At 43.1% G+C, this 27694-nt stretch overlaps 1 protein-coding gene across 7 annotated transcripts; it reads right to left on the minus strand.

The window, feature by feature from the left end:
* Positions 1-1304: 1304 nt before the first annotated feature.
* On the minus strand, positions 1305-25678 carry RINT1 (RAD50 interactor 1). 7 transcript variants are annotated; one of them, XM_073573606.1, is made up of 15 exons: positions 17381-17519; positions 13883-13961; positions 13498-13759; positions 13156-13397; positions 12616-12789; positions 12347-12499; positions 11308-11464; positions 10520-10630; positions 8232-8457; positions 5828-5965; positions 3906-4105; positions 2974-3188; positions 2697-2877; positions 2502-2620; positions 1305-2300 (listed from the first exon to the last, which is right to left on the minus strand). In XM_073573606.1, exons 3-15 carry the CDS (start codon positions 13717-13719, stop codon positions 2078-2080), a joined length of 2361 nt encoding a protein of 786 aa, XP_073429707.1. In that variant the 5' UTR covers positions 13720-13759; positions 13883-13961; positions 17381-17519; the 3' UTR covers positions 1305-2077. The 7 variants fall into 7 exon arrangements, with proteins under 7 accessions (XP_073429707.1, XP_073429706.1, XP_073429711.1 ...); XM_073573605.1 differs by having other exon boundaries at positions 13883-13964; XM_073573610.1 differs by lacking the exons at positions 13883-13961; positions 17381-17519 and adding an exon at positions 25658-25678.
* Positions 25679-27694: the final 2016 nt, after the last annotated feature.

The raw sequence follows: 27694 nt of genomic DNA on the forward strand, positions 1-27694 counted from the left end.
CGCCTGTCTCAGCTATATGTCCTCTATAGGACATACAGGTCTCCCGAATGGTTGTTTAATAGAGGGTTGCGGTCGGATTCAAGGTGCCCCAAGTGCACAACAGATAATGCGGACATTTTACACATGATGTGGACATGTTCTTGCCTGCAGATATTTTGGATCGTGGTCCTTGGCCTTATACACTTGGTCACGGGACAGGATATTCCCAGGGACCCCATGATTTGTGTTCTGGGTTATGTTGATGAGGTGGGAGGGGATCAATATCTTAAAATTGCTGTGGCCAGAATGCTATTTGTGGCCTGAAAGCTGATAGCTTATCACTGGATTTCTGACAAAATCCCCTCAAGAAAAGAATATATTAATAGGTTGAACCAAATATTATATAGGGAAAAGTCTGTGTATCTTAGGAGAGGTGTGCCGCATATTTTTGGGAAAATATGGGAGGGATGGTTGAAGATTCCCAGCCTGGCAGCCTCGAATCTTCTGGATTAGTGGGTGGGCTTTGGAGGAGGTCTCCTGTCGGTTGTTTCTTGCCTTTTCTCAAGTGATTTGGCTGTGTGATACAATTGGGTTTATTCGCTATGTACCAGTCCATGCCATCGGACAAGGGGAGGGGGGTGTTATGGGGGAAGGGAATGTTTGATAACATGTTGTAAGTTGTACATGCCTGTCATTTCCAAAACTTTTAATAAAAACTATCTGATTAAAAAAATTTATAACGTCACTCTGTGCAAACGAAAGAACAACACTAATCCGATAGCTTGTTATCATTGCTGCCATTATTTCATCGTTTCCGGCCAGTTTTATAGATGTTTTAATGGTAACGTTGCAAATAGGGGAGTACAAAGAAACATCAATACTTGAGAAGAGATTATGGCTGCTTCTTGCTAAGAACTGAAATTATATAATCAGAATAGATTAACAGAATTTAGCGAGACTTTTGGTGGTCTGCGAGTTGATGTAAAGTAGTATCATGACCACATGGTTCCAAAGGTTTTCTATTTAAAAAAAAAAAAAGTTCACTGCGACTTGAGCATGGAGTTGATCTTACTACAAGTGGACAAAAAGTTACTCTTGTCGTACAACTGTTATCCAGTACCAAACCCACCCCTTTTTTTCCTTTATTAAAGCTGAAAAGCATACTTACCTCCCAGACCAGCACTGTGACCACCCTACCCCTTCTGCAATCTCTTGACATTGTTTATGTCACTTGAGCCCAATTAGTGGCCATTCATGGGCTGCAGCGCTCACGTGACATAAAAAAATGTTGTGAGATCATGATGAGACACATCGGTAAAAGCGGCAACAGTCCAGGAAGCAAGTTTTATTTTTTCTTATTTTACCAGCCACATTTTAGAGATATTGAAAATGGGATGTTTAGTACTGGACATCCCTTTAACATACTCTACAATTTTATAAAGTTGCAAAATCAACCAGTTACTCAAATAAGAAAAGCTTGAGATTAATCCATCATCTTCTGCATCTTTAGTTACACGTTGCAAAGTTGTATGCATATACTAATATTAAAGAGGTTTTATGGTGAAAACAAGTTGTCATCTACCAATGGGAGAATGGTGTACTTTAATCCCAGTTAGAATGAAGGGTCAGTTCGCATGATGGACCGTCGTTCCACTCATTCCCTATGGGGCAGACGAGCGTTGCACTAGACCTTTTCCAGCAGCCCTATAATGAATGGAGCTGAGGACCATTAAAATTCCCATTCTGGGGACAGCAGTCAGACACTGACTCATCAGCAAGTTACCGCCTATCCACAGAAACCTATTTTCACTAGATAACCCATTTAAGGTTTTATTATGGGAGCCTGTTAATTACATTTGTACAATAATTGAAGACTGTGACATAACTGTATTATTTTCCCAAAAATAAAATACTTACGGTATGTTATGTATCTGATCTTACCTGTGATCTTTGTTATAGAAAACTGAAATCACGTTTGGTAGAAAATGTAAAACTTATTTAAATGCCATGGTCGGGGCATTCACTCATTCATTTATACTACATATTTACAAAATGACCATACAAACAACTCATTTGTGGAAAAGACAGATATAAATAATTATTTTCCAGTATTTGGCCAGTTTGTTCGTAAACTGAACAGAATTTCCACATCCTGAGGTGCCAGCTTATAGACACCAAGTTCGTTAAGTGCTGCTGTAGACGAGGGCACTTGGTCATTGGCAGCAGATTTATCCATGCACTGTGCTGCAGACTGTAACACGTCCTTCAAAAGCAGTGCAGACCCAACGCTAAGATTGAGAATAATGCAGGCTTCTTTCACACTGTAATAAGAAGAGTAACAATTAGAGACAGGGATAATAGTATAACAATATCAGAGAGCAAATCATCAAGACTGTCATATACAACTGTATCATACTGTGCAAGCGAAGGATTCGCCAAATATTAGAGAACATATATTATGATATCATTGCACTTGGTATGCATAGTTTTACACATTCTGGTTTCCCTTCATTTATACTCACTGCTTAAAATAATTCTCTGGCCTTTTGCAGTAATGGGAAAATAAAGGAAAGAGATTCCGGGACATATCGAACTGCAATTGTGCTGCTCCGCCTTCGTTGAAATGATTGGCCAAGATGACCTGTTTATATAAAAAAAATGATATCGTATTAACTATCTCAAGACCTTGCTATCTGCAATGATCCTTGTTTACTTACATCTTGATAGATGAACAAATCGAGCTTTTCGGCAAGCATTTGCCAAACACTTTTGAATAACGTATGACACAGCTGTTGTTCCAGTTGTAGAAGACGGTCCCTAAGCGTCAGTAGCATCGGGCATGCTGAGCTGGATAATGACATCACAGCTTGTTCTGACTGTGAAGGCAACGATAGCCATCTGGAATAAGCACCATAAGATGGCTAGTTACTGAGATCCCTATTTTTCGAAGTGAAAAATCCTAAGACAAAGAAGATGGATGATACACAGACAAACCTTTCCTTTTTGTACATCTTTGCTCCTTCTTTGACTTCTCGGAAAACATGTTCTACTTGACGTGATAACATATCGTTTTTTAATCGCTCCAGAAGATTAATCATATCATCAAAGACGGAGATTTCCATGGAAGCCAGCTGTCCGAGTTGTAGCTTACTGCTAGAACTTCCATCAGTGCAGACCTCCAGTGCCGCCTGCTGCAGCTGTAAGAAGAACTGCAAGCACAGACTTTACATTACAAATTGTAAGATCCCACAGAAATATAGGATTCATAAAAAACTGACAGGTCAATGTGTTAGCACCTCTTCTAATATCACACAGAATAAATAACTCACAGGCACATAAGCAAACACTAGAATTTTCATGTCCACAATTGAAGATAGGAAACTTTGTAACATGTCTTATTAGCGTAAAGTGCCTCTTATTCATCTTATCGATTATTTTTTGTCTCCTGCACTGATTCAGTCTCAAAACTTGGTCAAAACACTTTACAAATTATGCAGTGTGCGATCAAATTACTTTGCTCTCTATAGGCAGAATGTGTATCTGCAAGGAAATAAAAGTATAAATGCATAAGGAGGAACTGCTGTGTCTTCCTCTGCAAAGGAAAACCTGCTAATCATGCAGGATATAAGTCATATAATGGCCAGAAATAGTGTTATTCCTCACATACAACGGCTTATATATGAGGAATAATATTCTCAACTTGTATCTGGCATGTTTAGCAGATCTGATATAACAGGTGCTGATTCTGAACAGTTCCCTGTATGTGCAGTGCATATATTCTTTTGTTTAGGGTTTGACTTTTGCAGCCCCCATAGATACACTAAAGGCAAAGCAATTGCTATGCAAAATACAGTAGAGATAGTCCAGCAAATCTTAAAAGACACTAGTAAACATGCAGCAATAATGATATGAATGCATCGACTCACAATGTTGTCAGCCCAGTCTCCAAGCACAGTTGCAATATAATTGACAGCATTCAGGATTGCACAGTACTTAAAGCTGAGAAGAGCTCTGTTCTCTTCCTTCATCACTTGTGTTAAACGGATCCTAAAGTCATCAACTAAATCCTTCTGCAGCTCCAGAAACTTCAGTTTCTTTTCCGCAGTGGGGAGGTTCTTATATCTGTCTGGTAGCCACAAGAGAAGAAAACCTGTTTCAGCCACACAGTCAGCTCAGACATGAATTGGGAGCACCTAGAATGTTTAACTCCGATCAATCAATGGCCATCAGATAAAGAATGTAGATCATTTACAAAACAAAAACAAAAAAAAAAAAAACTACGATATCTGGCAACCTAGTGGTTGCTGTAAACACACTGATCTATAGATACATATCACATACTAAAACCAATGCGTTTTTAAGACACGATACAATAAGGAACTTGATAAAAACAAATTATGCTTTCTCCAGTTATCCTAAGGGATTTTACTCCCAAAATGTGGTTATTGCACTTTCTGCAACATTTCAGAAGCTCTGTGCTCACTGAAAAACTGTGACGGCTATGAAACCTTTTGGATGTATCATATACATAGCATGCAGAGAAACTGAGGGTTAGGCCGGGATCACACATGCGAGAAGCTCGGACGAGTCTCACTTAATGTTAATACCTGACACTCGGATCGGGGTGTGCAGACTCATAGCAATACATGGAGCCTCATGTTCCACTCCTGAGTGCCGGCGGCAGTGCCGGGTATTAACATGCGAGACTCGTCCGAGTTTCTAGCATGTGTGATCCAGGCCTTAAGGGGAGATGAAATTTTGCCTACCAAAGACATCATGAAACATGTGACTGCTAGGTTTCTTTAGTTAAAATATCCAAAACCTCTACTGTTCCTTTTACTGTTGAGATGCTGACAGTGCTCATTGAGGAGTAGACGATGATTTACAACTTAAAGCTGAAAAACATGGGAAGTCCACCCAGGAGCCAGTTCATTAGACAATGTACTACTAAGGGCAGATTAAACACATCCATGTTTTACAGTCTGATGCATGGAACAGTCATGAGTCTCCTGACCCAAACTTGACAGTTTCATATATGCCTATAAGCTGTAAAAATTCAGGTTAGCAAGCCATGTATTCTGTACTAGGAAAAATTATGCACACATGACAGCTTATTTAAGCACAGACCTGCAGCTCTGGTCCTGATAAATTTACACTGCAAAGCTAGCACATATGACATGCTGTTTCCATTCAGCAAGGATGGCAATTCTCCTAAGTTTGTCAACTTTAAATAATAGTAAGATGTGGATTGCTTTCTATACATAATTTTAAGTACCGTAGTTTTGCCATAGGAAAATAGCCAAGTCATAATGCGACAAATATTGTACATAGCAGATAATGATGGTAATTATATTAGCAAACTAATAATTTCATCTTGAAATCCCTTACTTCTAGGTATCCCTTGTGTGCCATAACCCTGACATCTATCTTTTAAAACATCAAAAGGAAAAGCGGGCAGATGAATGATCTTTTCATTATGCTCCAAGCAGGAGACATGCTTCCAAATTCCAACAATATTCTAATAAATGAGACCGGATTTCTGAATCCTCGGGAACCTATTTGGAGAATGAGCTAGCAGTGAAATTGTTGGGAATAATCAAGTAGCCCTGCAAGTTAGGACTGGATTACTGTAGGGAAAAGGAGCATGTTATATAAAAAAAAAAAAAATGCATGGCTAAGGCAGCTCTCGAACATATTGCAAAAATTCAATTGTGTATGAAATTGTAAAAAATTATTTTCTGAAAAAAGAAAAAAAAAAAGTAAATTAAAATTATCGTATTTTAAATGGATAGTGAAAACTTTTTTTGAGTTTGCAAATGGCATTGGAAAACTAGCCTGAAAATATTACCTGTTATAACAAGCAGAAGAGTCATAAATGTCTCCGCACAGTCTGGAAACTTCATCTCATCAACATCAGAGATGTCTTTGTACTGTGATGACCACGCAGCCTCCGATGACAGCATAGAATCCATCTTTTCTAGAGCCACTAACGAAAGAAAATAACGATACTTGCTGTATATGAGAAGTCACATGGAAATGTTAGACACTTTAATGACAGCACATCCAGACATCTCGGGGTTCCTGTAAGATTTGGGTGCAACACCAGAACTGCTCAAAATGTTGTAGGTATGAATGACACCCAGTAATCACAGAGAAGAGCATCATGGGGCCCAGTGCAAATCTGGTGGTCTGTTCAAGGGGTTTCTCAAATTGTATCTTCAGAAGCACACCAGTCCCAGCCCTATGGTTTGCTGGGGGCAGTGTGCTACTCAAGATTGACAGTTTGGACCACCGAAATGGTCTTGTCACTAGTCCAAACTGTGCGTTCTCTCAGTCTTCAAGCGGAGACAGTTTTGCCTCAGCAGTAAGGTAGAAGTGTTCAGAGACTGGATCTGGCCAGCTTCAGAGCAGCACAACATGCTTTTTGCCTAGGTAACTGGCCAAGGTGGGACTGCAGCGATGGTTTGTAACCTAGGAAATGATCTGTACACTACAAAATTAAAAATCCTTCCATTCTTGAGCACCAAGAAGATTTTTAGTAAGAGACAAAAATTACAAAGTTGCTTGTTTTTACAAGCACTTTGCAATTTTACTGATGTATGAGACATCCCATTTTAAATTAAAATAATGAAATTAATGTTCTATGAAAATATCGTCCCTTGCAGTTATTACCATTATTGGAATTTTCAAAAAACTTGATCTTGATCCTGAATTATTTACAACAGAAAAAGCAAAAAATTCACTGGATATCACAGTGGTTAGCACTGCAGCGCTGGGTTCCTGAGTTCAAATCCCACCAAGGACAACAACTACAAGTTTGTATGTTCTCCCCGTGTTTGCATGGGTTTCCATTGGGTTCTCCGGTTTCCTCCCACAATCCAAAGACATACTGAAAGGGAATATAGATTGTCAGCCCCAGTGAGGACAGTGCCAATAATGTCTGTAAAGTGCTGTGGAATTAGTGAGTAAAATAAATACTTCAAGGATGCATAATGACGTTTATTCACTCATGAGCAACTTGTAAATGTATCATTTTTTAATTTGAGTATTGTCAAACTACAGTAGTGTGCAACCATTTTGAGCAGGTGTGGAAAATTGCTGCCAAGTAAGAATGCTTTCAAAACTAGGAGTGTTAGTTTATTTATAGCAATTAACATGTAAAAGTGAATGAACAAGAGAAATCTAAATCAAATCAATATTTCCTGTGATCACCCTTTGCTTTCTAAACAGCATCAATTCTTGTAGGTTCACTTGCACAAAGTTAGGCAGCGCAGCAGAATTATCTTTATATAGCTTTTTACTATTGCATCATCTCAGAACTGGCAGTAACCAGTGGGACTAAGCTACACTCATCTACTGTTCTGGGGAAGTCTGTCCAGAAGTGGTCTTCATGGAAGCCTTGCAGACAAAAATCCATACATGAAAACAAGGTCAACTGATTCAAACATGCCTGAAAACATAAGGACTGGGGCAAAGAAAAATAGTAGCAGGTGCTCTGGACTGAGGAGTCAAAATGCATAATAGATGGCAGTTTGAGGAAGGGCTGGAGAGCGAAACAATAATGAGTGCAGGCCACAGTGAAGCATGGTGGAGGGTCCCAGCAAATTTGGGGCTGCATTTCAGTAAAATAAGTTGGGGATGTGATCAGGATTAATGGAGTCCTCAACTCTTAAAAATTCAGACAAATACTTATCCATTATGTAATACCATCAGGGAGGCATCCAATTGGCTATATATATTCTGCATCAGAAAAACAACTCCAAATAGGTAATTAACAATGATCTGCTTAGAGCACAAGAAATCCTGAAATTGATGATATGACTGTAAGAGTCCTGATCTCAACGTAGAGTCTGCCACAGAAGGATTTGTGGAAGCCTACCTCCACAAAGATCTGTGGCTGCTTCCTTTCAAAAATTGTGTGTAAGTATACATAGAAGTACTGATGATGTTTTGAAAGCAAATGTTAGTCATCCCAAATATTGATCAGATTCAGAATTCTTTTTTGTTCATTCACGTTCAATTTTAATTGATAAAAATAAAAAAGTTTTAAGTATTCTTACTTTTCAGCATTTCTTCCACACTTAACGAAAACTTTTGCACCGTACTGTATGTAGGTCAATATAAAAGTTTTAGCGAGATTTGAATATAATGGGCATGTGTGTCCAGTGAGACAATGTCAGAAGCTGCATGATATTGTGCTTATGAAAAAGTGTGAAGTCTAAACCTAGTTATTTAACAAATTCTCCTCTTACGTTTTCTTTCCACTGTTAGCCATCGTTGAAAGAAAGTGTCCTCTGAAAGGATATGCATGCAATTTGGCAGGTTGCTTAGATATCCATGAGCTGTGTGGAGTTCTCTTTGAAACAAGAGCACCTCATCCACAAGATGACAAAAAAGGACGTCATCGTACAGCAAACAAGGAATGTCAATAGACAACTTCTCCAGCACCAACATGACAAGTCCTCGCATAAACTCCATCTGCAATAAGGACAAGCACACACTGTTAGCTCACATACATATTGTATATATTTACATATAGTGGACAGAAATACTTTAAAGGAGTTGTCCTGGAGTATTACAAAAGTCTGCAGTCACTCTAACTCAAGTCTAATGTGTCACTCCCGGACACATTAGACTTGAGCAGTCAGGAGTATGCATGTCACATACTTGCGGCCACATGACCGCTCAATCTCGTTGTCATCACCGAAAAATCCTCACAACACACCTGTGATAAACCCGGACAACACATTTAACTACATTATTTACAACCAACCTGTGAAACACACATTCAAATTATTCTGGTATTTTATGTGCATAGAACTTAACCATCATCCCACAACCTACTGATTGCAACCCCGTGAGGGAAGGGTTCTCTCCCCTTCCATAAAAGTTTATCAGTGTTCATTTAATTTTATTTATGTTACATGTATGAAACCCATTTTCATATTTGCAGAACCGGGGAATAGTTCTTTAAAAAGAAAGGACAATAATTGTCCAATAATTCCATGTGTTAAGAAGAAAACCAGCAGGATCAGATAAAGCAGTCACACAAAACTGGTGTACCATTCAGTTATAACATGCACTAACATCTCTTAACGCCTTAATGACCGCCAATATGCTCTTTAACGGCGACAGTTAAGGGTACTTATTCCTCAGCGCCGCTTTTTAACGGCGCTGAGAAACAAGTTTATAGCACCCCCTAGCATTGGAAATTCTCCAGGGTCTCGGAGGAGAGAGAAATGAGGATCCCTGAGCCCCCCGGTGTCCCTGGGCCCTACTGACTCCCCCTGTCCTGTCCCCTGGCGTCTTCTTTCGGGAGGAAAATGGCAGGCGCAAGCGCAGTGTGCCTGCAGAGATTTGCCGGCCAGCACCCAGCAACAATTGGTAATTTTTCTTATTGGTTCATTTTGATCATAGTGATAGGGTCTATCACAGTGATCAAAATGAAAAAACAAACAAACAGTAAATCAAACAACCCTTTAGCACTCCCTTAGGTAAAAATAATAAGATAAATGTATTTATTTCCATTTTTCCATTAGAGTTAGGTTTGGGTTGGGGCTAGCGTTGTGGTTATGGTTGGGATTACGGTTAGAGTTGAGATTAGGGTTAGGGGTGTGTTAGAGTTGTGGTTAGAGTTATGGTTGGAGTTAGAATTGGGGGGTTTCCACTGTTTAGGTACATCAGGGGGTCTTCAAACGCGACATGGTGCCCACCATTGATTCCAGACAATTTTGCGTTCAAAAAGTCAAATTCTGCTCCCTCCCTTGAGCCCTGCCATGCGCCCAAACAGTGGCATGCGCCCAAACAGTGGCTCTCCCCCCCCCCATCAACGTACTCTGGGGAAATTACACAAATTTTGTATTCATTTTCTCCTGATACCCTTGTAAAAAAAACATGGTTCCAAAGTATTTTTTTTGTAAAAGACGTAAAATGTTAATTTTTTCCTTCCACGTTGCTTTAGTTCTCGTGAAGCACCTGAAGGATTAATAAACTCCTTGAATGTGGTTTTGAGCACCCTGAGGGTTGCAGTTTTTAGAATGGTGGCACTTTTTGGTATTTTCTGTTATATTGACCCTCCGAACTCACTTCAAATGTGAGTTGGTCCCTAAAAAAAAATGGTTTTGTAAATTTTGTTGGAAAAATGAGATATCACTGGTTAACTTTTAATCCTTATAACGTTCTAACAAAAAAAATTATGTTAATTATGTTTCCAAAATTGTGTAAAGTAGACATGTGGGAAACGTTATTTTGTGTGACACCACTCTCTGATTTAAGGGTACAAAAATTAAAACTTTGAAAATTGCAAAATGTTCAAAATTTTTGCCAAATTTCCTTTTTTTTCCATAAATAAACTCAAGTTATATCAAAGAAATGTTACCACTAACATGAAGCGCAATATATCACAAAAAAATAATCTCAGAATCCGTGGGATCCGTTGAAGCGTTCCAGAGCTATAATTTCATAAAGTGACAGTGGTCAGAATTGTAAAAATTGGCTCTGTCACTAAGGGGTTAATACATCATCAATCTTAAGATATTACCTTAGCATTCACAGTGAATCTTGAACTCTTGAGAATTGGCTGAATCTTTTCATTTAAAAACTTTGTGTGGTTTGCAATCCACATGAGCACCTGGGTGAGGTACCATTCAGGCTGGGTGACAAACAGGAAAGATATTAAAGGATCACAGCAAAAATCCTGAGAACACCACAAAAAGTTGCACCAATTCTAACAATACCATGGCAAAGCAGACAGAGCCTATTAATTTATAATGGGGTCATGAATGAATGCGAGAGCTCATGAGCGGGTAAGGCTGGTTTCACATTAGCGCATTTTCAGCGCGCGCACGGCCGGGGGTAGCTCCGCCCCCGAGCCGGCTCTCTGCCCGGCGTGCCCGCCCCTTGCTTGTAGCGCCGCCTACTAGCGGACAGCGGCGCCTGCGATCGGCGCACCCTATCTTTAGCATAGGGTGCGCAGATCGTGCGCAGGCCGTGCGCTAGTTGCGCTTTGACCTGCGCTGCGCACTTTTGACGGTGCGCCGTGCGCGCCAAAATCCGAAAAGTTTGATTTTGGCGCGCACGGCGCACCGTCAAAAGTGCGCAGCACAGGTCAAAGCGCAACTAGCGCACGGCCTGCGCACGATCTGCGCACCCTATGCTAAAGATAGGGTGCGCCGATCGCAGGCGCCGCTGTCCGCTAGTAGGCGGCGCTACAAGCAAGGGGCGGGCACGCCGGGCAGAGAGGCGGCTCGGGGGCGGAGCTACCCCCGGCCGTGCGCGCGCTGAAAATGCGCTAATGTGAAACCAGCCTAAGAGACAAGCATTACTCACCTTACTTAAAACATTAGTCTGTCTGTTTCCAGAAAAATGATAGCGGAACCTTTTCTGCAGAGGAGATAACATAATTTGGATTGGAAGAATGATGGGAGGAGAGGTGGGAAGAGAATATTTCTCTGGCACCTGCTTAGGTTTACTTATTAATTCATCGCTATAGGTACATGTTGAGGAATACAAAAATCAGCATTTAACCAATAAACTAACTAACTACAGTAATACTCAGTGGCTCCTTCTGTTGCATTTAAGGGAACCCGAGAGCGGATACAATGTATGATTTCAGTCATGTATGTTTGAAGGTGAAACACTGCAGCATTTCAGAAAAAAAAAAAAACACAAAAGTTGGCTGGGGACCAAGCCGCATGGGAGACTAGTCACACACGCAGGTCCCCGGTGGCTCCTGCTATACTGGAGTGAGAGGTCTCTCCCAGTGTACATATATATGTAGAGACTTGTGATTAGAGATGAGCAAATATGTTTGAATCTGAATTTGCCATATTGGTACCCTATTCGTGCCAAATTTATGTGTGATGGTAGTTTCTGAACATATTGGCTCATTTCTACTCCCATTGACTCCAATGGCGTTCGGCAAATATTGCCAAAAGAATATTCACTCGCGATCGTAATCCGAACATTGTTTTCCATTGAAAACTTCGCTCGACTCTACTAGTGATGAGTGAACGTGCGCGGGGAAGGTGTTATCCAAGCATGTTCAGGTGCAAACTGAGTGTCTTCGGCATGCTTGAAAAATACTTTCGAGTCCTTGCGCTCAACAGCCGCAACACATGCATGGATTGCCTGTGTAAATCAGTATTTGTACGCCAAAACTAAGAGTGGGTAACAAATGGAGAATTTGTGACGTGTTTCTATTACACTTTCCATCTGATTGTTCATCACCTGGTTTTGATTTACAAATGCTGATGTAAAAGACTCCTCAAATACACAACGTATGCACACGCCCTTAGTAAGCAACACTTTATTCTAAACCTATGAATTATAGTAAGGCAGTATCGACATCATGTTCCATAAAGGATACGAAATCTGAAGCTTTAGGAGTTGAGTGAAGAGCATTTCCAAGCTGGCGTAGATGTCTGTTACACTCCCAGATGTTGATGAAGAGACTGGTGTCAGTGGCTGATGAGGACCAATAAAAGGCCAGCGTAACTGACTTAACACTTCTTCAAAGTCGCTGAGTCAAAAGGAAAACTGAAGGATTAATTTAGTGACTTTACAACACTGATGACTGTATGGTATATAGTAAAACACCTATACTATGGTGGTACGCGGCCTCACACTTATTTATACCTTGTTAACTTGTCTTTCAGTATCTTGTGCCAGAACTGAACTGTAGATGTAATAAATTTCAGCAGATGAATGCACGATGATTCCTGGAGCTTAATAGCCTGTTCTGTCATAGACACCAAGGTACTGGCAGCTTCTGCTACATTATTAGTCATTAGATGCTGTTGAATGTTGTCACTGAAAAGAAAAAGTAAAGAAAGACTCACAAGTTGTCTACTACTCAACAACTTCTCGTTACTGGAAGAAGGGTTGTGACAAAATACAACCTCCCCCCCATACAGGCATCCAGTATGCCTCACTGTGTCCCCTGGTTGTCCCCTAGCCACGTCTTACGACGAGGCAGAGAACATGACAGCTGACTGGCTGTGGCTTTCACGGAAATTCAGAAGACTCGAAATAAGGTGTTAGAAAGTTGTGGACATCCACCTTAAGACAGAATTAAAATAATCATTGCAAAGCAGATCCTAATTCTTAGTGAGACTTGCACTGGTTCCATTGCATTAACACCCAGGACTGCAGTCTATGGCATAGCCTCTGGTTTACCTCAGTTCTTCAATTTGTGAAATCCACTTTAAGTAAGATAGGTGACGCTCAACTTCATTGATCTGGTCTGTTAGCGCTCCTAAATCATCCATCCATGGGGCAGCATCTTCCAGATGTTTAGTGATGGCTTCACTAAGAGTGCCTTCTCTTTTCACCAGGGCTGCGAGGGCGGACTGTGTATTTTCAGCATTATTTAGGGCAGCCTGAATTCGTTTTGGAGCCTCAGATGAGACAGTCAAAACCTGAGGAGGAAATATATTCAGATGTAAAAATAAAGGAAATGATACAAACATGTACAGATACAACTCCACCTTGTTCACTACAACAAACCCCTTGCCATACCTGCTCCTCCAGATGTTTCTTCTCTTCTGCAATTTTATCAATTAGACTGGAAACTTTCCACAAGGACTTGAAGTCATTTCCAATCTCTTTCTCCACAAACTCGCAGACATAAAATGGTAGATCAGATGTGTTTGGATCAGGAGTTACAGGGACCTCAGTTGGTTTCTCCAAGTCATGCTGGTCTGATTTGTTTAATGCTTCACCCGTTTCACAAGACGCCATATTTGATTTATGTGCATTAATGGGTCAATCCTGGAAACATCTAAAAAAGAAACATTCTAATTTTTCTGCACTCCAGAAATATTAGTTAACCTAATGGTACAGTATACCAAACAATACTTTAAGAAACACTTTCAATGGCCCCAGTGCTACAAAATTAATTCACCTTCCTTCAGGAGGCGACATGCCGTGATGTCTCCAGATAATCAGCATCCGCTGACCAGCTGCAGCCAAGACAGAAGAATCTGCTAGGAGACATTGAAAAAGTTTTTTCATAGTTGTGAACAACCCCTTTAAAGTAAAAAAGTAAAAATCTAATATTGTCAAATCTCAATGGAAAGACAACCTGCAAGAGCAGATAGTTCAGTAATAGCAAGAACCAACATTATATAAACTAGGAAATAAAGTTTTGAGGTTTGTCCTCCTCACCTACCACAATACATCTGAACCTATGCCTAAACTAATGTGGAAGTGGAGCGGACTAGGGATGATGAGGATAGAGGGGCAGCAATCATTCTGAAAGTATATTAGTAAGCGTAATCCTGCCACTAACACATTGAAGCAAATATTTAACTAGACAACTTCATTAATAATGCATAAAACTTTTTTTAATGCATATACAGTAACTCTAAGAGACCACCCCACATCCACACCTGATTTTTCATTCCCATACAATACCTATACTAACCATGTTTAAGGAGACCACCCAACTGCAAGTCATTGTTATGCAATTTATGGTGGTCAGCTTAAAGATGTTTCACTGGGTTAGGCCTCATGTAGACGTCCGTGTTGCACATACTTGTTCAATCCATTTTTCTTCCGGATACAACACGTATCCATTATAGTCTATGCTGCTGTTCACATGCCGTGTTTCTTCATTGACTGTGTGTTCATGCAAAACTCACGGAGACATGTACGTTTTTCTCCATATCAATACAAGTCTATGGATCCGTGAAAAACAAGTATCGCAGAAGGATGGAATCTATGTGCCATCCTTGTGCTGTCAGTATTTAACATTGAAAACGATAGGAGAAACTTTGTAATTTATTTATCCATCTGTGAAAACCAGCGATGGTAGAAATGGACATGCAAGCCCAACACTGGTGGACAAAACGGGACACGCAAGCCCAACCCTTGTGGCAAAAAGGGACACGCAAGCCCAACCCTTGTGGCAAAAAGGGACACGCAAGCCCAACCCTTGTGGCAAAAAGGGACACGCAAGCCCAACCCTTGTGGCAAAAAGGGACACGCAAGCCCAACACTTGTGGCAAAAAGGGACACGCAAGCCCAACACTTGTGGCAAAAAGGGACACGCAAGCCCAACACTTGTGGCAAAAAGGGACACGCAAGCCCAACACTTGTGGCAAAAAGGGACACGCAAGCCCAACACTTGTGGCAAAAAGGGACACGCAAGCCCAACACTTGTGGCAAAAAGGGACACGCAAGCCCAACACTTGTGGTAAAAAGGGACACGCAAGCCCAACACTTGTGGCAAAAAGGGACACGCAAGCCCAACACTTGTGGCAAAAAGGGACACGCAAGCCCAACACTTGTGGCAAAAAGGGACACGCAAGCCCAACACTTGTGGCAAAAAGGGACACGCAAGCCCAACACTTGTGGCAAAAAGGGACACGCAAGCCCAACACTTGTGGCAAAAAGGGACACGCAAGCCCAACACTTGTGGCAAAAAGGGACACGCAAGCCCAACACTTGTGGCAAAAAGGGACACGCAAGCCCAACACTTGTGGCAAAAAGGGACACGCAAGCCCAACACTTGTGGCAAAAAGGGACACGCAAGCCCAACACTTGTGGCAAAAAGGGACACGCAAGCCCAACACTTGTGGCAAAAAGGGACACGCAAGCCCAACACTTGTGGCAAAAAGGGACACGCAAGCCCAACACTTGTGGCAAAAAGGGACACGCAAGCCCAACACTTGTGGTAAAAAGGGACACGCAAGCCCAACACTGGTGGTCAAAACAGACACGCAAGTCCAACACTGGTGGTAAAAACGGACAAGCAAGCCCAACATTTGAGGCAAAAAACGGACACGCAAGCCCAACACTGGTGGTCAAAACAGACACGCAATCCCAACACTGGTGGTAAAAACGGACACGCATGCCCAACACTGGTGGTAAAAACGGACACGCAAGCCCAACACTGGTGTTAAAAACGGACACGCATGCCCAACACTGGTGGTAAAAACGGACACGCAAGCCCAACACTGGTGGTAAAAACGGACACGCAAGCCCAACACTGGTGGTAAAAACGGACACGCAAGCCCAACATTGGTGGTAAAAACGGACACGCAAGTCCAACACTGGTGGTAAAAATGGACATGCAAACCCAACACTGATGGTAAAAAGACACGCAAGCCCTACACTGGTGGTAAAAACGGACATACGGATGACACAGGTAACATTTTTTCAAGTACATATTTAAACACGGATGTGTGAATGAGGCCTAAGTAAAAAGTGGAGACAATCTTGATCCAAGAGATCTGAACAAAGCCAAAAGGTAAGGCTCTGCCCACAAAACATATGGACCAAACAATTTGTGTTTATAAATATTTTAACACTGCAAAACCTTCAAATAACATTGATTTTCTGTAAGCCCTGTTAGGCTATGTGCACACGCTGCAGATTCACCTGCGTTTTTTTCCGCGCGGAACCGCAGGTAAATGACCTGCGGTTTGGTCTGCGGTTTCACACCTCTACTATGTTAAAGGTGTGAAACCGCCCAAACAATTGACATGCTGCAGTTTGTAAACCTCAGCAAAATTGCGCGGAAAAAACGCACCGTCAGCACAGCGTTTTTGAAAACCCATAAGGTTTCATTGTACTGTACTTGGTCTGCGGAACCGCTGCAGAATCCGCACCATGTGCACATAGCCTTAGACTCCACATAAAACAAAGTAGCGACTTTGTCATCTGACGCCCAGAACAAGAATTGTGAATCTCCTCACACGTCACAGAGACAAACCTGAGGTAGTTTCGCTGGGGATCCAGGTAATAAACCACTACGCACCACTAAAACAGAGGGGCTCCAGATCTTGTCAGTGGTAAATGACTGGCTCCACGGAAGGATCAGGGGTTCGCACTGGACCCTCAGTGATCTTCCATGTCACTATGAGCAACTGCACATGGATTTGTAGACAGCCGTCACTGCAATCCTCCATGGCTGTTGTGTTGGATCATTCACATTGTGTGAATTAATACAGTCCCATAAAGGCAACAGCTTTTCAATAGTGGTCAGAGGACGCTGTGTATCCAAGCCCCACAGACTGTCGTGTTGTACAAACCGTACATTCCTTATGGTTACCATCACCCCCCACACCAGGAGACCTGAGAACCCCCCTACATTCTCTGTGTGCCATGGTCTGATCCACAGTGATCCTATGTGTTGGGGAGACACCACGTGCAGGGAAGGGGTTTAGTACATTATATAGTTTGTAACATAATCTAGAACAGAAAGTGAAAAGTGAAGCAAATTAATTCCTAAAAACGTTTATTTACGGTCAGTCGTGACGTGGCACACTGTGGGAAAAGCTAATAGCCATGACCGTGCCCGCTGCTATACTCTGACAGCGAGGAAGAGCGCCCCCTTCACATTACCGCAGCATATGGCACCAGAGAAACGTACCCAGCTCCCGGGCATTAGTAGTACCTGTGTCTGACCAGAGGGGGCACTCTGCTGCAGCCCTATGTGCCGGGCCGGAGTAGTCCCAATGCAGGTGCCAGATCACCGGCGGCCGCGCACTGATGACATCTCACAGACCGACACATTGCCGGCCACGCGCACAACGCGTCACTTCCGGGTTTTTTTTCCCTTCAATCAACTTTATACAGTCAGCGCGCCGTGTGCAGGGCGGTTTACAGTTGTGCTCAGCTGGCGATGAGTAATCTGATCACACTGACTTGTGATCGACTGGAAAGTGGCGCAGATGTGCTGGCCGATCTGTCCTATGCAGTGGCGGATTAAGTGGACTATGGGCCCGGGGCTGTTCATAAAACCTGGGCCCCTGTACCCCCCTTCCCACCTGAGCGCTGCGGTCCCCGTGCGGGAATTGACAGCCGTACGGACCGCAGCACTTGGTTTGCTGCGGGTCCATACGGAAAACCCGCCACCATTCCACCACGTGTGGACATGGCCTAAAAAGACGTTGCACATAAGCTGTAGGCCTACGGCCAATACGCACAAAATCACGCTCCATCACCCCATCATTGCCTGCTCCATCACCCCATCACTGCCTGCTCCATCACCCCATAATTGCCTGCTCCATCACCCCCATCACTCCCATCATTGCCTGCTCCATCACCCCATCACTGCCTGCTCCATCACCCCCATCATTGCCGGCTCCATCACCCCCATCATTGCCTGCTCCATCACCCCATCATTGTCTGCTCCATCACCCCCATCATTGCCTGCTCCATCACCCCATCACTCCCATCATTGTCTGCTCCATCACTCCCATAATTGTCTGCTCCATCACCCCATAATTGCCTGCTCCATCACCCCATCACTCCCATCATTGTCTGCTCCATCACTCCCATAATTGTCTGCTCCATCACCCCATCATTGCCTGCTCCATCACCCCATCACTCCCCTCATTGCCTGCTCCATCACCCCATCACTCCCATCATTGTCTGCTCCATCACTCCCATCATTGTCTGCTCCATCACCCCATCATTGCCTGCTCCATCACCCCATCACTGCCTGCTCCATCACCCCCATCATTGCCTGCTCCATCACCCCATCATTGTCTGCTCCTTCACCCCATCACTGCCTTCTAGACCATCACTCCCATCATTGCCTGCTCCATCATACACACAGACATACACACACACACACAGACATACATACATACACACAAGACACCACCTCTCTCCTCTCACCTGTCCGCAGCATCGCCAGAGATTCCTCCCTCACACAGCAGCGGCCGCTGAATGATGACGTCATTCAGCGGCGCTCCTCTGTGTGAAACAGGAAGCGCGGCCTCCAGGCAGGAAGCAGGACGGACCCTTGCCGCTCCGCTCCTGCTATTCACTCTTGCAGGCAGCGGAGCTGCCGTGATCGCATCGCTCCCTGCCCGCCGCTGCACTGCACTGCAGGGTGGAATTGCTGCAGCCGCGCCGCCCCCACACACATGCCGCCTGGGGCTGACCGCCCCCCCCCACCACGCTACGCCAGTGCCCTGGGCCCCCAAAAAACCTTGGGCCCGGGGCGACCGCCCCATTTAAGATCCGCCATTGGTCCTATGGACTCAGCACATTCTCCTCCCTCATAGACATGACAGTCATGTCCCTCGTGTGCTTCTCTCCCAGGAGTAAGGCCATGTGCACACGTTGCGGTTTCTGCTGCGGATCTGCAGCGTTTCAGGCTCTGCAGCAGATTTAGCTGCGTTGTACAGTACCATTGTTTTCAATGGTAAAATGAAAACCGCTGTGCACATGCTGCGGATTTTTCCGCGTGGTTTTGCTGCGGGATCAAATCCGCAGCATGTCAATTCTTTGTGCGGAATCTGCAGCGGTTTCATACCTTCTCCATTGTAGAGCTGTGAAACCGCAGGCCTTTTGACCTGAGAATTTACCTGCGGATTTTTCCAAATCCACGTGGGAAAATCAGCAGGACCAAAAACTACATGTGCACATAGCCTTAGTGCAGCTACTAGGAGTGGGTGTCAGGAGCTGCTGGGGACACAGGAGGGAAGGGTGCTTGGGTTTTAGTAGCAGTTGACATCCCCTCTATACAAGCACAGTGAGGTTATACTGCTGGATTATGGTTCTGGGCAATGCGTCCCTCACAGACAGGGCAGACCCATATCTAGCAGTGGGCGCTTTACCTATAGGGCTCGGTCATACTGGCGTATAATGCAGCCGAGTGACGTCAGATGTTTTATTGGACAGCGCCCAGCCCAACGTCACCCTATGGGGCAGTGCACGGCTGTGATTCTTTTTTTCTCCTGACGACTGAGGATGAGAGAACAATAGTAGCATGATGCGGTGGCTCCAGAATTCGGATCACGCACAGGGCGAAGTCCAACATCAGCGGACTCAGACAATCGAGAAATCTAGTTCTCCCTCTTCTCCACACAGGCATACTCAGACACTTCTTAGTATGAAATCATATCCGCCGGGATCTGTAATGCTTCATGGGTCATGCTGCAAAGAAAAAGGAAAGATCTTTCCAAACACTGTCTGTGCTTTGGGGACACGGCCATGCACGCTAGACTTACCTGGGACCTGATGAACATGGCGCGTCATTGCTCAGCGCATACACATGCCGGCACGCTGACATCAGGCTGCAGCAACGTGTGTGTGTCGGGAACATTCCTCTTGCTGATAGGTGCCAATGTGAGGGTATGGGCGTTCGCAAACAAATGCGTCACAGGTTTTGCTTTTTTTTCCATTTATCAATGGCATTACCGCACTTCAGGGTTGTATATGAGGCATTCTTGTAGTCTGCTTTATATGGATGCAGAGGATTTTTAGAAATTCTAGGGATTCTGTTTTTCTCACAGTTCGCTCTTGATTTGTCCTAGTATTTGAGGAAACGTTAGACTCACTGTGAGTGAAGTGAGATCACTGGAGTGAGATGATGTTGAGTGAGGGTGCCAAGTAGAGTTGAGCAAATTTTTCAGAACTTGTTTCCATTCCGATTGGCAGCGAATATTGTGTTTGCAATATTCGCCGAATGTCATTGGAATCAGTGGGAGTAATAACACCAGAAGCACAAAAAGAATAACCCCTAAAATTTAGCTTTTAATTCAATGACTAAAAACATTAGTGAAAATGACTAAAAGAAGGAGTAGTAGAGGACAAAAAATGAAGGGAGAAAAAATTGTTTTTAGTTCTTTTCAGTATTCAAATATTGGGCCAATGGCTAAGTTACCCTAGTCAGCCCTAATTTCACCCTTCCTAGCCGCGGAGGTTGGCACCCTAGTTGTAGACGATATGGCGCCCCCGCTCAACGTCGGTATCCCTAATAACCCCTACGTCTCCCTGCATATACAAAAAGGGACACAAAAAAGAAACACACACACACTTATAGTACCGAAAGAATAAAGAGACAAAAATAGTCTCATAGATAATACTAAATTGCTATGAACTTATTTCGTAGTATTTCTAATAGTATAAGAACCCCAAAAAGACTTATCTCGGAGTCAAAAGAATATAATGGGGTTAATATCCGGCAGCTTAGAGAAGGACTTATCTCGTAGTCACAAAAATGCTAATAAGCTGCAAATGGCAGACCCAATTACCAGATAGCAAAATTAAAAAACGGCTACAAGAAAAAGCACATCACATTGAATAAATATTGCACACTAGAGGCAGTGAAAAAAAGCCTATATAGCACTTGCGGCAGCCATTACCTTGCAAGTGAGGGCAGAATCACCCTAATACAGTAAAAAATAATAAGGCTACCATATTCATCTCTGATTATACAGCGTGATATTACCAGATAGCAAAATTAAAAAACGGCTACAAGAAAAAGCACATCACATTGAATAATGCCAAAAATAATGCTTTTGCCGCACACTGTATTGCTCTCTCGGCCAGGGGTAATGAGACCCCACTTTTTGACCCCTGATGAACCCTCAGCGGATTAAGAGGGGGAAACGCGTCGGGTTTCCATATGCATCAAGTGGCTGATAAGTATAATGTTGTACATTATTTTTGGCAGATCCTGCGGTGGCACTATCTATTTAGATTTAATCTACTGAGCAATTATGCTATGTGACTTTGTATGCATTGCTACTTGAATATTGGTGTACCACGCTGTATAATCAGAGATGAATATGGTAGCCTTATTATTTTTTACTGTATTAGGGTGATTCTGCCCTCACTTGCAAGGTAATGGCTGCCGCAAGTGCTATATAGGCTTTTTTTCACTGCCTCTAGTGTGCAATATTTATTCAATGTGATGTGCTTTTTCTTGTAGCCGTTTTTTAATTTTGCTATCTGGTAATTGGGTCTGCCATTTGCAGCTTATTAGCATTTTTGTGACTACGAGATAAGTCCTTCTCTAAGCTGCCGGATATTAACCCCATTATATTCTTTTGACTCCGAGATAAGTCTTTTTGGGGTTCTTATACTATTAGAAATACTACGAGATAAGTTCATAGCAATTTAGTATTATCTATGAGACTATTTTTGTCTCTTTATTCTTTCGGTACTATAAGTGTGTGTGTGTTTCTTTTTTGTGTCCCTTTTTGTATATGCAGGGAGACGTAGGGGTTATTAGGGATACCGACGTTGAGCGGGGGCGCCATATCGTCTACAACTAGGGTGCCAACCTCCGCGACTAGGAAGGGTGAAATTAGGGCTGACTAGGGTAACTTAGCCATTGGCCCAATATTTGAATACTGAAGAGAACTAAAAACAATTTTTTATCCCTTCATTTTTTGTCCTCTACTACTCCTTCTTTTAGTCATTTTCACTAATGTTTTTAGTCATTGAATTAAAAGCTAAATTTTAGGGGTTATTCTTTTTGTGCTTCTGGTGTTATTATTGAATATATAATCCCACTGATTAATTTTGAGGTCAATCAGTGGGAGTAGAAATAAACAAATCTGTTCGGAATCAATCGTCAAACATAAATTCGGCACGAATATGGTAACAATAATGCTCTCAGTGTAATAAACAAAACAAGGTAATCTTTTAGTTATGATACCGTTTAATGGCTAACAATAATAAAATGATGTTACAAAGCAAGGTTTCTGTACTTCTTAGGTCCCTTCCTCAGGCATGGTGTAACAAAGTTTATGAAGAAACACAAATATATGCATAAACAAACAGCAACAAATAAAAAGAGAAAAAAGAGGGGCATGATATAATAAATAAAACTTTGAATAAAACTTTTTCTCTTTTTCTTTTTGCTGTTTGTCCAAATATTTCGTTTTTTTAGAAACCTTGTTACACCATGCCTGAGGAAGGGACCCAAGAAGTCCCAAAAGCTTGCTTTGTAACATCATTTATTTTATTATTGTTTGTCATTAAAAGGTATCATAAATACAAGATTATCTTGTTTTCGCACCAAGAGCATTATTTTTTTCAACTGGCTAACACGGTACAAACCCCCCCTTTTTTTTTCTTTTAACTTATGGTAACAATATGGCACGAATATGGCAAATTCAGATTCGGTGACAGATTTCAAACATATTCACTCAACTCTAGTACCAAGCTCTGCAGCTAGGCGGGTATCCATCTACCTATGTGCTTTGTAGGAACATCCTCACACATACAGTGGATACGGAAAGTATTCATACCCCTTTAAATTTTTCACTCTTTGTATCATTGCATCCATCTGGTAAACTCAAAAAAGTTCATTTTTTTTCTCATTAACGTACACTCTGCACTCCATCTTGACTGAAAAAAAACAGAAATGTAGAAATTTGTGCAAATTTATTTTAAAAGAAACACTGAAATATCACATGGACACAAGTATTCAGACCCTTTTCTCAGACACTCTTATTTAAGTCACATGCTGTCCATTTCCTTGTGATCCTCCTTGAGATTGTTCTACTCCTTCATTGGAGCCCTGCAGTGTTTAATTAAACGGATAGGACTTGATTTGTAAAAGCACACTCCTGTCTATATAAGACCTCACAGCTCTCAGTGCATGTCAGACCAAATGAGAATCATGAGGTCAAAGGAACTGGCTAAGGAGCTCAGAGACAGAATTGTGGCAAGGCACACATCTGGCCAAGGTTACCAAAGAATTTCTGCAGTACTCAAGGTTCCTAAGAGCACAATGGCCTCCATAATCCTTAAATGGAAGAAGTTTGGGACCACCAGAAGTCTTCCTAGACCTGGCTGTCCAGCCAAACTGAGCAATCATGGGAGAAGAGCCTTGGTGAGAGAGGTAAAGAACCCCAAGATCACTGTGGCTGAGCTCCACAGATGCAGTAGGCAGATGGGAGAAATTCCACAAAGTCAACTATCACTGTAGCCCACCACCATTCGGGCCTTTATGGGAGAGTGGCCCGACGAAAGCCTCTCCTCAGTGCCAGACATATGAAAGCCTGCATAGAGGCACAACCCCCAACTGTGGACGTCGGCACTCAGACCATCCTCATGGAGTCGGTTTCTAACCATTTGTGCAGACACATGCACATTTGTGGCCTGCTGGATGTCATTTTGCAGGGCTCCTCCTGTTCCTCTTGGCACAAAGGCTGAGGTAGCGGTCATGCTGCTGGGTTGTTGCCCTCCTATGGCCCCCTCCATGTCTCCTGGTAGCGCCTCCATCCTCTGGACACTACGCTGACAGACATAGCAAACTTTCTTGCCACAGCTCGCATTTATGTGCCATTCTGGATGAGCTGCATTACCTGAGCCACTTGTGTTGGTTGTAGAGTCCATCTCATGCTACCACGAGTGTGAAAGCACAACCAACATTCAAAAGTGACCAAAACATCAGCCAGAAAGCATTAGTACGGAGATGTGGCCTATGGTCCCCACCTGCAGAACCACTCCTTTATTGAGGGTGTCTTGATAAATGCCAATAATTTCCATCTGTTGTCTATTCCATTTGCACAACAGCATGTGAAATTGATTGTCAATCAGTGTTGCTTCCCAAGTGGACAGTTTGATTTCACAGAAGTTTGATTTACTTAGGAGTTATATTCTGTTGTTTAAGTGTTCCCTTTATTTTTTTTGAGCAGTGTATAATCTAATCTATCTCATTCCTTCTATCAATCATCTATAGATAGGTATGGATACATAGATATATCTATAGATAGATATATCTATTGATACATAGATATATCTATCGATATATCTATAGCTAGATATATCTATAGATATAAAAAATCTGCGTTAGGCCGGGGTCACACTTTCAAGAAACTCGCACCTTGATGCCCGTCACTGCCGTCGGCACTTGGACCGGAGCATTCAGCTGCATAGAAATACATGCAGCCACACACTCTGGTCCCAAGTGCCGGCGGCAGTGCCAGGTATCGAAGTGCAAGACTCATGTGAGATTCTCGTAAAAGTGTGACCCCGGCCTTAAACGCAATGTTTAATTTTTAAAAAAATGGAAAAAAAACAATTGCGTGGGCTCCAGCGCAATTTTCAAGTCCAGAGAGGGAATGCCAGCAACTGGGGGCTGATGTTTATAGCCTGGGAGGCGGTTAATACCCATGGCCCCTTCCCAGGCTATGAATATCTGCAAGAAAATAGGGGGAGAAGCCAGCACTGCTTAAGGTTAGAACACATAAATTGAAGTGCATATGCACATAATATCCAGCTGTATTCAAAAATGAGATATTTAGCAAAAAAATTGATCAATTCAATTGAGCCGCCGCGCCAAGGCAATCTCATGTGGGGGGTCCTACTCTATATTTATAATAAATACTGTGCCATTACGGCCTCCTAAGAGCATGACCACATCAAGTGCAATCTGTACCTGAACATTGCTGGATCGCTCCCATGAAGCCAGATGACGCAAGTGCAGATGAAGGCCAACCAGGTCTGAACACAGACATATCAGGATTGACCTCCACACATTGCCCAACCAGCAAACATGGATGAAGGGCGATGTTGGCCCAGACACAGGTGCACAATTAAATAAAGCTTGGGGCAGGGCGGGGCTGCCGTGTGTGTGCACAGCAGCCTAGATCCATCATAATGAACACAGAAAAATTTATAGCGGACATAGCCAAGCGTGCACGGCAGCAGTGGTGGTGAGCCACAAACCAACAACAAGAAAATAGGGGGAGAAGCCAGCACTGCTTAAGGTTAGAACGCATAAATTGAAGTGCATATGCACATAATATCCAGCTGTATTCAAAAATGAGATATTTAGCAAAAAAATGATCAATTCAATTGAGCCACCCCGCCGCGCCAAGGCAATCTCATGTGGGGGGTCCTACTCTATATTTATAATAAATACTGTGCCATTACGGCCTCCTAAGAGCATGACCACATCAAGTGCAATCTGTACCTGAACATTGCTGGATCGCTCCCATGAAGCCAGATGATGCAAGTGCAGATGAAGGCCAACCAGGTCTGAACACAGACATATCAGGATTGACCTCCACACATTGCCCAACCAGCAAACATGGATGAAGGGCGATATTGGCCCGGACACAGGTGCACAATTAAATAAAGCTTGGGGCAGGGCGGGGCTGCCATGTGTGTGCACAGCAGCCTAGATCCATCATAATGAACACAGAAAAATTTATAGCGGACATAGCCAAGCGTGCACGGCAGCAGTGGTGGTGAGCCACAAACCAACAACAAGAAAATAGGGGGAGAAGCCAGCACTGCTTAAGGTTAGAACGCATAAATTGAAGTGCATATGCACATAATATCCAGCTGTATTCAAAAATGAGATATTTAGCAAAAAAAAAATTGATCAATTCAATTGAGCCACCCCGCCGCGCCAAGGCAATCTCATGTGGGGGGTCCTACTCTATATTTATAATAAATACTGTGCCATTACGGCCTCCTAAGAGCATGACCACATCAAGTGCAATCTGTACCTGAACATTGCTGGATCGCTCCCATGAAGCCAGATGATGCAAGTGCAGATGAAGGCCAACCAGGTCTGAACACAGACATATCAGGATTGACCTCCACACATTGCCCAACCAGCAAACATGGATGAAGGGCGATGTTGGCCCAGACACAGGTGCACAATTAAATAAAGCTTGGGGCAGGGCGGGGCTGCCATGTGTGTGCACAGCAGCCTAGATCCATCATAATGAACACAGAAAAATTTATAGCGGACATAGCCAAGCGTGCACGGCAGCAGTGGTGGTGAGCCACAAACCAACAACAAGAAAATAGGGGGAGAAGCCAGCACTGCTTAAGGTTAGAACGCATAAATTGAAGTGCATATGCACATAATATCCAGCTGTATTCAAAAATGAGATATTTAGCAAAAAAATGATCAATTCAATTGAGCCACCCCGCCGCGCCAAGGCAATCTCATGTGGGGGGTCCTACTCTATATTTATAATAAATACTGTGCCATTACGGCCTCCTAAGAGCATGACCACATCAAGTGCAATCTGTACCTGAACATTGCTGGATCGCTCCCATGAAGCCAGATGACGCAAGTGCAGATGAAGGCCAACCAGGTCTGAACACAGACATATCAGGATTGACCTCAATTTTTTTGCCAAATATCTCATTTTTGAATACAGCTGGATATTATGTGCATATGCACTTCAATTTATGCGTTCTAACCTCAAGCAGTGCTGGCTTCCCCCCCTATTTTCTTGTTGTTGGTTTGTGGCTCACCACCACTGCTGCCGTGCACGCTTGGCTATGTCCGCTATAAATTTTTCTGTGTTCATTATGATGGATCTAGGCTGCTGTGCACACACACGGCAGCCCCGCCCTGCCCCAAGCTTTATTTAATCATGCACCTGTGTCCGGGCCAATATCGCCCTTCATCTATGTTTCCTGGTTGGGCAATGTGTGGAGGTCAATCTTGATATGTCTGTGTTCAGACCTGGTTGGCCTTCATCTGCACTTGCTTCATCTGGCTTCATGGGAGCGATTCAGCAATGTTCAGGTACAGATTGCACTTGATGTGGTCATGCTCTTAGGAGGCCGTAATGGCACAGTATTTATTATAAATGTAGAGTAGGACCCCCCACATGAGATTGCCTTGGCGCGGCGGGGTGGCTCAATTGAATTGATCAATTTTTTTGCCAAATATCTCATTTTTGAATACAGCTGGATATTATGTGCATATGCACTTCAATTTATGCGTTCTAACCTCAAGCAGTGCTTGCTTCCCCCCCTATTTTCTTGTTGTTGGTTTGTGGCTCACCACCACTGCTGCCGTGCACGCTTGGCTATGTCCGCTATAAATTTTTCTGTGTTCATTATGATGGATTTAGGCTGCTGTGCACACACACGGCAGCCCCGCCCTGCCCCAAGCTTTATTTAATCATGCACCTGTGTCCGGGCCAATATCGCCCTTCATCTATGTTTCCTGGTTGGGCAATGTGTGGAGGTCAATCTT

The sequence above is a fragment of the Dendrobates tinctorius genome, unplaced genomic scaffold (genome assembly GCF_039654945.1).
Source record: "Dendrobates tinctorius isolate UK_male_01 unplaced genomic scaffold, ASM3965494v1 ptg000035l, whole genome shotgun sequence".
Classification (NCBI taxonomy): Eukaryota; Metazoa; Chordata; class Amphibia; order Anura; family Dendrobatidae; genus Dendrobates; species Dendrobates tinctorius.